The sequence below is a fragment of the Neopsephotus bourkii genome, unplaced genomic scaffold (assembly GCF_033783945.1).
Source record: "Neopsephotus bourkii isolate Nb327-2 ecotype Australia unplaced genomic scaffold, CSIRO-AGI_Nbou_v1 NB_1292, whole genome shotgun sequence".
NCBI lineage: Eukaryota > Metazoa > Chordata > Aves > Psittaciformes > Psittacidae > Neopsephotus > Neopsephotus bourkii.
Window position 1 is genome coordinate 5,346,349 of NW_026901776.1, and position 10,980 is coordinate 5,357,328.

Genomic DNA, 10,980 nt, shown 5'->3' on the forward strand with positions numbered 1-10,980 from the left:
TGGTGGTGGTGGTGGTGTGCAATTTCTCAGGTCTTGGGAACCATTCTCACACACCTACGTGGAACCTGAAATTCTTAAACTTTGTATAGTTCATTCTCGTGTACAGGTTTTTTTTCACTTGCCTTGCCCTTACCTCACACAAAATCAGATCTATCGAGAGACCACAGCACCTGCAATTGCTCTGCTGATTAGTCAGAAATGCTACATAAAGTTATAGCATATAATTTCCAGGATTATCCTACCTGGAAAGCACAGAAACTGACCTGCTCCTTATAGACACAGTCTCCAATGTCATAAGGACCAATTTTATTTATGTGGAAAGTTTGAGAATTATTTTTTTATTGAAGTCTAACGAGTTTTTAAAACCTTGTTATTCCAGCCTATTAACAATCATGAAAAAACAATAGTCTACCAAACAAATAAAAAGAAAGCACTTTTTATATAAACAAACTATAAAATGTTCATATTGTTTTATATCTAAAAATTCTAACTATAACCCATCTCAATCTTCATTTGATGAGAACTGATGGAAAGTTAACCATCAAAGAATGTATCATCAAATACTAGTTTTCCGCAGTTCAGTATAAGTGTAGAACAAAATGGCTTTAAGCCTACAGAGAGTAGATTTAGATTAGACATTAGGAAGAAATTCTTTATTTTGAGGTTGGTGAGGCACTGGCACAGGTTGCCCAGAGAAGCTGTGGCTGCTCCATCCGTGGAACTGTTCAAGGTCAGACTGGATAGGTCTTTAAGCAACCTGCTCTAGTGGAAGGTATCCCTGCCCCTACCCAACCCAAACCATTCTATTAAAATACAAGAATACCAGGAATACCTAGAGCAACAACAGTATGTTTTCAAGAAGTTTAGTTTTCAAGAAGTTTATAGTTTTAAAGCTATGTCTATATTAATTAGCAACAGAAGTATTTTTCAGAGATAAATGAGAGTGTGGATTTTATAGCCCCATGCATTACTGGAAGTCTCATATATGTTAAAATTCTATCCACATAAAGAAAGAGCATCCGTTAGCAACCACCACCTAATCACCCAGCACAGCTGGAAGCAGCCGAATTCAGGCCCTGTGCTAGCAGACTCTTTGGCCCTTAAGGAAGAATCATAGGTTTGTTGGTGAATAATCGCACCTTCATGGAGAAATTCCCACTGCTACACAGCCAAAATAATGAGCTCCTCTTGTTTCTTGACCTCCCAATTTCAGTGTGAAAGAGGTATATTTGAAGGGCTGAGAGCTAGGTGTAGTCAGGCAGAGCTGCACTAGTCCAAGCCAGGGTCACAGTGCTATGAAGGATCATGCAATCACAACCACCCCCTTCATTACTTGCTTTCTGAATCACACCCTGTGCTTCTCTCTACTCAAAATATTCCACACCCTGGTTTTAACTTAGTGGTATTTTTGTACCTTCAGAATACCATTAACCTAGACATTCCATACTTTAACAATGATATGCCAACTTTCATGATTATAAATTAGTTATTATTAATAACAGCAATATAAACCAGCAGCTAATTTAAGAGTCTATGCTGAAGATACAGTACTGAACGTAAAGGTGTGTCCATTTGGCTATTATTAAGCTAAGTGAGGTAGAGCAAAGATCATATGCTTGCTGGCCTGTGTTGAGCACTTTGTAACTGCCCAACTACCTACCAAATTCTTGGTTATATTTCCCATAGTGCAGTAGGGTCTGCTGCCATGGCTACCTTTCTAACAGTGCTAACTTAGATGCTTTTCCTCTCTCTAAGGTATGCTTACAAAACTTGCAGTCACAGAAAAACAGATTAATACTTCCTGTTATCCCATTACCCAAGTCTGAACCTCTGACCTAATCCAAATAAATAACACGTCTTCATTTCATAGTCGGTATAGAAATGTTGTACATTACCTACCTTCAAATATTTACTTAAGTGCCTCTTCTTTAAAGGCATTTGAAAATAGGCTAGTGTTGCCTCTTTTTCCTTCTCTCTTTGTGACACAGACTCTTTGTTTTGCTTGCTCCCAAGCGTGAACCAGGACTTAAGTTTTCTTGCAGTGAATTCTTGTAAATACAACCCATCACAGAAATGTTTTGTGAAAATCAAACAAACACCAAAAGTGTGATTGATTTTCATCCTCATTTTGATTCCTATTCTATAGCAGACTGGGTACCCTGTTGCAGAGAACATACCATCATGCAACACAATGTCACATGTTCCCTTAAGACACTGCTTCCACAGAAACAAACACAGTCCACAAACACTTTTCTTCTTTATCAAAATTTCTATTTCAAAGCAAATCTTTACTAGGTATCCTATCTCAGGGCAGTCGTTTGGGGGTTTTTTAATTGCTAATGGAATATAATTCAAAACAGCTATGGTATTGTATTAGACCAGTTACAGCAGAATATTTTAGCCCCATCTTCTATTAAAAAAATCATATGAATATATTCTTTAGAAAATAAAGGATTACATATATATATTATGTATATCTAAACTTTTCAGTATTTGCAAACTGAAATAATATTCACTTCAATTGAGATAAAACTAAGCAGAACTATTGCACTATCTCTAAATCAGAGCAGCAAACTCTGCCCCCAACAGCCATTCCTACCCTGCTTGGGAACCTCAGACCCTCACTGTAAGGACTCATCCAAGATCACAGAGTAAGGCAGCACCTTAGCAAGTCTATGAGCCCAAATACTGGTGATACCATGCTGCCTCTCAGCAGGCAGTCCAGAAACGAGATATTCTGCACATCATTACGCATCTTCTGGCTCACCCAGCCAAAAGCTGCATCCAACAACACTGAGAGACAAAAGGAAGTATAGAATTACACTTCACAGTACAAAGCCTCAAGCACTGATGTTATATAGAAGATTGTTAAAACGCTAAATCAATGTCAAGCACAAGCCTTTTTTTTGTGTGTTACTGTACTGCCACCTAAAGATCAGACTAAAAAACAGGAACAGCAGTAGACAACATGACTTTTATCTGTAGTCCTGGAAATGAGAATTAAAAGGTTTGCTAATGCCTGCCTTTGAACAAAGATCACACTGTGTATTAAATGAAAACCAGATTCCTGAAACAGTTTGAGTCCACATCCCACTTTAGCAATACTTTACCATTTTTCTAATTTCCATACATTAAGAGTGACCTATGTATCATTTGCTAATATATACGTACCATTTGCTAATTTAACAAAGTCCATTGAGTAAGAGACCACCGCCTTCAACTAAAAGTCAGCTTGTACAGTTATCATCTATAAACTCTGTCTAGCCACATCTTGCAATGGAAGCTGGATCGTTGGAAAATTATTTTTAACTTCCTTATGTAACTTTTTTTATCTAACATATATCACTATTTAGCAAAAAAAGACACTTTCACATAGGCACAGCCTTTCATGATACATCAGTTGGTAACACCACTATTTCTCCCAGCAAACACTGCCCTGTTTACACTCCTACATCCAGACACTTCAGATGCATTCCACCTGTTGCACACAGGCTGCCTTCTGAAGCCTGCAGCATCTCATACCTTGAAGTTATAAAGTTACAGGCAGTTACCACCCTGAAGGACTCCGACCTCACAAGCAACACTTCAGATGTATTACCTAAAAATCTTTTTTGGTTTTGTTTTCGGTTGGTTTGGCTTTTTTTTTCTTGGTGGGGGGGCTGGGGGGGGAGGAGAGTGGAGGGGTGGGTGTTGCTGTGTGGGTTTTGTTGGTTTTTATTTGAGGCCTTCTGTATGCTGAAGTAATATGCAACAAGGCCTTTCTCTGGGAAAATGAGGCTCACGTTATCATTTATTTAAACAGAAGCTGAGATGTCTGGTGAGGAAATCAAGGGGAAAAAATAAAAGTTTTAATAAAATATCAAATACTTTCAAAAAGAGTAAATAAACGCTAGCCACACTGAATTCTGTTTTCTAAGTCTGGGTCTTCGTAATTATATATATGGTTTTGGACTACCTACCAAAATGCTTCAGGTATTAATACACAACTCTCTTACAAACAGGTCTATCATAATCTGTGTCAATCAAAAATTGGTATAAACCAGCTTTGGTTTAAACAAACGCAGAGAGGTACAGTGGGTTAGTCAGTTCCCACTTGTCAGGACCTGCGGCAAGGCCAGCCGCATTCATTCCACGCATGTCTCCAAACGACGCGCTCCTTGCACTGGATAAACTGGCACAAGGTGACAGGAAACTGGACCACCTCACGCTGTTTCATGATGACTGATGCTCAGCGGCTGTCCTGTCGTCACCCCGGTGGCTGCCCATGATACAGCATCACTCACACTCAAGTCAGATGGATGGCTTCTTTGCACACGAGAACGTCACCCTCACCACCACTGGTGGTTCTGAGCCGGGCGGCGACTGTCGCACAGCGCTCACCACGGCTCCTCAGCGCACCCCGCCACCGGCCTTCGGCCCCCCGAAGCGACAAGCCCATAGCAGCTTTCTGCCGCTTCCAGCCCCGCCGGACTGAGGAAGGGCTCCTAGGTGAGGCTGGCACCTCCGGCCAGCGAAGCGAGAAAGCGCCACCGCGCCACCTCCAGCCCTACCGACTCGGACCGCCCTCCCGCCCACAGCACGCAGCTATCCCAAGCAACTTCCGCCCAACTTCCCGCGCCCGGGGGGAACTCCACGTTGGAAATCACTGTAAAAAGCGCCCTGGCTGGAAAGCGCGGCAGAGAGCGGCGTACCGCGCTCCTCAGCCCGAGCACCACCCACCAGCCCGTTACCGCGCCACTTTCAAAGCCGCCCCCCAGCCCTGAACAGCCGCATGCAGGAGCCTTGGCACTGCCCCGCCTCGGCGGAAGAGGCGGTGCTGGCCGGGCGGGGCCGGCGGGAGAGGAGGCTGCCGCGTTCCCGCGCATGCCGGTACCTGCGGAGGCAGCGCTCGCACACACTGCCCAGTTGCTCTTTAGTGACGACGTAGGCGAAGGGCTCGGCGCGATAGAGCAGCTCGCCGGGGCGCACCCGCCGCCGGGCGCGGAGGCCGCTGCCCTTGCCAGGGCTGAGGAACCGCTCCAGTACCGCCGGCTCCATCCTCCCGCCCGCGCGGCAACAGGCAGGAGAAGCGTGCGGCCGCCCCGCCCACCGCCTCCCCCGTGACGTGACGCTACCGCCGCCATCTTAACTGTGGGCGCGGGCAGAAGGAGGCTGCCCTTCTTTTTGGGGTCAGGGGAAGGTTTCCGTGCTCTGGGACCTGATCTCCCGCATGCACTGAGAGGCCGCGGGCAAAGAGCAGCGCTTTGCTTGAACCCAGGTTAATAATGCTCTTCGTTAGCACATCCGCCTGTGATGCATTTATGTTTCTAAGGGAAGTTACAAAAGGGAGTATGTTGGAGTTTTTCAGTTACTTTGTAATTTTTTGTATTGATTTGTTTGTTTTTAGAGGGAATGAGGCAATGAGAAGTATCTAACAAATCTTGACGGTGAGATTGGAACCCTCCTGACACCTCACTGGCAACCTCCTGTGCTGCACAGCCACCCCACTCAAGCCTCAGGAGACACCTGAAGCAGGTACCATATCAGCCCTGTCCAGTACCATTACTGCTTCAGTCCCTTATCAACCCAGCCTCAACACTGATGCCAAAGTGGGAAATAAAAAACATGAAAATAAAGTGGCATGAGGACAACTGAAGGTTGCATATCCACAACTCTATGCAATGAAGTGAACTTCCTAGGGCCTGCACTGTGCAGAGGTGGGTGGCCCTCTTTGTCTCTAGACCAGTGCCATGTCCTCCAAGGGGCATCAGGAAACCAGAGAGCCCTCTGATTAACTAAGAGCACCCTTCTGAAATGGTGATGCTCAAAGCCTATAAGAAAAGTGCTTGCAGTATGGGTCTGTGTAGTTTTCATTCATTTGAGATGACACACATGGTGCAGGCTAAATATGCTGAAATGTGGATAGACTTAGCCTGGTTTTCCTTATTATGCCTACAGAGGGAGTTAGGGCTTGTGTTTTGGAAAGGAGCATTGAGAAGTCCTGTCAAAGACTTGAGACAGGAGTAACAGTTCTGCAAAACAGCTTCTCATTTCTAAAACATACTCAGTTTTGTTCCCTCAGTAATGATTATTTCAGTCTGCAACTGTTTTCATCCAAGTTGCAACAGGGTAACCAGAAATGGCAATATGCATATCCAAAATACAGCTGTTGGTTAGAGCTGAGGTATATCAAGCCACAGGATTCCCACCGAAACATGTATTTTTACATTCACTTAAAAGCTGCACTGATGTGCAAAAAGAACTGGCAACAATCTGACTGGTGGTTAAATCATCATGCATACACATATGCTTACCTTTAGTTCTCCTAACAATTTTTTAAAAGGCATTCAGTTACAGATATATTCTGAGATACTCAAGAATTATCCTTAACAGTTACTAAAACAGTAAACAACCTCTGTATTTGGCTTATATGCTTTACTCCTTCACCTATTTTAATTTTCTCTGTTTCCCTGTCTATGCTGTTTTATTGAGTTTCCAAAAAGGCATTGCCCAAAACCTGTAGCAGAAAGAAACCCAGTAATAACAGAAGATAATGTCTGTCTCTTGAGTGAATAAACTTAAGAGATGAATGGTCAAACCATACACAAAAGGTATGAAGTTAAAAGTCTTACGCATGAACTACAAAAAGTGCACTCAGGGAAGAGCTAATACCAATATACAATACCAGCTGATGCTTTCATTCTTTTCTAAGTTATTCAGCTCAGATTTTCTCACTCACAAGTTCCACAACACAACAAAATCTCACAAAGTACAATGACTTTTTGAGGGAACGACAAGTCAAATTCACACACACACAAAACCACCACCTTAGAGAGCCCAGCTACTCTAGTAAAACCCCAAGTATGAGTACCTGAAGAAAGGGGCTTTCATCAGCTTGGCATAAGTTGTACAGATAAATAAGCCACGGAAGCCTAAGAACAAGCTTTGGCTGACATCGCACTGCAACTGATATGACAACATTAATTGTAATAATAGAGGCTTTTCAAGTACAGATAAGCTTTTAAACGCAGCGTAGACATTTTCATTGGTGCTGTGTTGGATATTTCAACAGCTGTAAGAAGAGCCTAGAAAGCAAAGTCTATGTATCTACAGTTTATAGACTGGTCTGCCTAGGAGGGCCATTCAACAGTCTTTGAGCAGTGGCAATCAACACCCAACTCAAATGATTGCAAATGTCAGTCTCATTTTTCTGAAAAAAATAATGACATTGTGGCTATATATCCAAATGAGTCATCATTTAGCCCTTAATTTTATTTAGTTGAATTAATAATCCTTGTTATCAGTATGGGGTTTTCATATGACCAAGTCATCCACTGACCTAGACAGGTTAGACTCCCCAACAGCTATTAGAAATGCATGACACATTCTGGACAGAAGCAGCTGTCAAGGCATGTAATGGAGTCACTTTTGTGGGAAATACCTTAACTGTGGCTGGTGCTGCTGAATTAGTCATACTTCCTTACTGCCGGAAGACGAGACACCTTAGTGGAAGTTTAGCTCTTCTATCTCAAGACAGCGTGTTTTACAACACGAGTTTACAGAAAGAATCGCAGTAATGAAATAATCAAAATTCTGCTTTTTAGTCATAAACATGCAATGCCCATTCCAGCCAACACAGCATAAACCCGAATTTTTCTGGAAGAAAATTATTGTTCAAAACACAAAATGTTAAATTTTGGATTAGTACAAAATCTGTACTGCTAATGGCACAGAAGAGCAATCAAATAATTAGTTGAAAGCTTGTAAGCACATACAGATCTTTTATGAACACATAGAAAGCTCCTGATATTGTTTCTTCACTTTTAATGATATGCATTAAAATTAAAAAGTTAAAAATTGTATCTAGAATGTAAAAAAAAACAACCAAAAATGAACAAAAACCCCCACTCCCAAATAAAAAACCCACCGCGTCACTGCAGGATTTTAAGCACAAATTCATAATGAATTTCACTCAAAGTTACATAGATTTTACCCATTGATTTTTTACTACAAACTTTACAAAAACTTTCTACTTCGAGTCTTCCCTGCCTCAAACACATTACTTCCTTTCAAATGGCAGAAAGAAGCTTCTGAAGTTCATCAGTGTAATTTCTTAGCTATTTATCTATTTGATGTCTTATCAATAGTACCAAGTACATCAAGTGATGAAGTCTTGCTTACATTATGAGTAACTGACTGTTACATTTGGTGTATCTTAAGTACCCCTAATTTCTCTTGGGCTTTGTATGCTTGCTTCCTGTTGTGTTCTATCAGCTGGAGACAGCCAGTGTGTCTATTTTTAGCAGTGACATGTTAAACAGCATACCCAAAGAAAGATGCAATAGCTGTTGAGCAGTGATACAACATGAGTGAATAAACATCTCCTGCTGACTTCTTGTCCCTTCTGGAAAAGTTACATGTTTCCATTTTCTCAGTGTTTGCAGAAGAAAGGTATGGCTTTGCTAATTAAAGGTTTGCAAAGCTTAGATTGAAGTTTTCAGTCCACATCCCCATAGACTGCATTTAGCCTGCCAGAACAATTAATTCAACACATTTCCAAGGAAGCCTCAGGTTCTCCCTATCACACTTACATACCTTAAGCTACACCACACAATGAGTTTCTCAAGTTTTCTGTGGATATTTTTATCAACGTTACCATTATCTGCAAGGCTAAGCTGTGATTATTGAATGTCCAATGCTGAACAAGCCTAGTAGCCAGTATATACACATTTCACCTTAACAACCCCTTGTCACATCATCTACTGTGTTAATTAGTACAAGATGACAAACCTTTCTTCTGGATCAAAAGAGAACTAAGTATAGCATCCAATTTGACTGATCTTCTAATTCCAAGTGGCAAAATTTCTCATTAATTTGGCATAACAAGGACCAAGTTTTTTTTCTGTTTGTGTTTGTGTTTGCTATAATTTCACAGGGTCAAGTAGCAAAACCTTAGGCAATTTCCATCACAGCCATATAATTTTCTTTTACAGGCAGATGGATGGCACATTATGAGGGTCATTCAAAAAGACTTAGCACCTCTGAAGTTACAATCAATACACAAACTGTGACATATTGGTGCTTTAATATGCCATACCAAAAGCCATTTTCTTACCACTCTAAGAAACAGTATTTGAAGGGTGGGAACAATACTTGAGTTCTGCTTGATAGATGTATCACATGTGTTCATGTTTTAGAGGTTTATGAATCAAATCGCTCGTAAAAGGGAAAAAAAGGTAGAAATTGAGGGGGAAAAAAAACCCAGACTGGAAATAATCGAAAGGAATATGCTACACTGTAGACCTTCTGTTAAATTTGTTGTATGAACACTGTAATCTTCATCTCATCCAAGAGCACAGATTAGACAGGAAAACACAGGAAGAAACAAACCTGCCCAGAAGCTTGCAGCTATCTTATTATAAATTATATGTAATTTATATCTCATATATTAATAGTGCCATAACAGAAAACTATGTGAAAACAACTGAATTGTGCGACAATTTCAAATATTGGTGCTAATTTCAAAATACTTTTTATTACTGTATCTCGCACTGTCACTCACAAGTTAATGCACTTTCAGAAATGGGAAACTGCTATATCCCTAGGTATAAAAGTATGTAAAAGTAGTTTCTGTAAACCCTTTGGTCTCAAAGTTAGCATTAACATTTTCTCTTCTGAGAGGTTTAGCATTTTCAATTTTGAGTGAATTTGGAAGGTTTTCTTCTCTTTGACTAGCGTTTTTGAGGTTCACTAGACTGTAAATATTAACCTGAATTTATATACTGTTTTCCTAGTTGCAAGTTGTGTCTTTGCACTTACATAAATCGAAGTGAAAATATGTTGGCTCAATTTTCCAACAACATATTGAAGAATATGGCAGAGGCAGTTATAAAAAGGGACACAAGTAATATAAGGTTGCTTAAAAATCATAACTTGAGCTTTTATATAGAATTTAAAATTTCAGTGAACATTTGCATTCGGCATTATCCTACAGAACCTGTAAACCCACATCAGTGGAAAGTACTGAGCAGATAACCTCAATTAATCAAATCCATAGACCTACCTCATTTTCATTCCCCTGTCTTTATTTGCAAACACCACTAATTTTCTTTTTTTTTCCACTCTTCCACCAATACCAAAACCATTTTTATAATGTCAGTTATTCTCATTTCACATTTGTGATCAGGGCCACATATATTGCTTACACTTAAGACTTAATGGCAGTTCTCATTATTAAACGTTCTCATTTCAAGTCCCCAGTTACACAATCTTCCTTCCATTTACAGACTCCTGCTATTACCTTTGTAGTCTCTGCATTGGCTCAGTAAAACCTGCTTTCCAACAGTAAAAAAAAAAAAAATCACAGCTAATTATTTCCTTTTTTTCAGTTCATGTTTGAAATGTTATCAGAAACACAGTTAAAGTTTACAGACAGTGGTGGGTCTGTATTTTATGCACTGAATATTTCTCCTGATAAATCAATGTAACACATCTTGCTGCAACAAGAGCAAGGTATTTGATTCCCAGTGGGGGAGGAATCGGCCCAAGGGACACTGCATTCTTGTAGACCAGTAGATAACAAGTTACCATCTACTGAGATTGAAAAAAAAGTGGAATAGCTTCTGTTAATGCAAGTTACAGTCAATTTATAACCCAAGTTATCTGAAATAGGAAGAGACATAAACAGAAATAAAGCCTCAAATCTTCACAATGTTCTATACCAGAACACCAGCAACCCTCAGGGGCAGACTGAAAGTTAAACCTCAGCCTTTCCAGTAGTTTCACCATAGCAACATTACAAGGGCTTTTCAGCAGCTTAAACAGACAGCTGCAGCCTACCTAGCAGGGTGAACTGAGGCTGCTTGAAGTCAATTTTGATTCTGCAGCAGGAACCACAAGATGAAGACAGAGATGAATGTGTCACATCTACAGCTCATACTACACCTAAGAAATACAATTCTGTGTGTGCATTGTTTTGGCCACTGCTGTTTTCCGAAGCCT

At 40.7% G+C, this 10,980-nt stretch overlaps 1 protein-coding gene across 2 annotated transcripts in view; it reads right to left on the bottom strand.

Annotated features, from left to right (window-relative positions):
• SMYD3 (SET and MYND domain containing 3) overlaps window positions 1–5,286 on the bottom strand; it is a 396,189-nt gene extending 390,903 nt beyond the window's left edge. For both annotated transcript variants that reach the window (XM_061365801.1, XM_061365800.1), the window contains exon 1: window positions 4,874–5,286. In XM_061365801.1, the coding sequence (XP_061221785.1) occupies window positions 4,874–5,037 (164 nt within the window). In that variant the 5' untranslated portion in view covers window positions 5,038–5,286. The remainder of the gene's footprint in view (window positions 1–4,873) is intronic.
• Window positions 5,287–10,980: the final 5,694 nt, after the last annotated feature.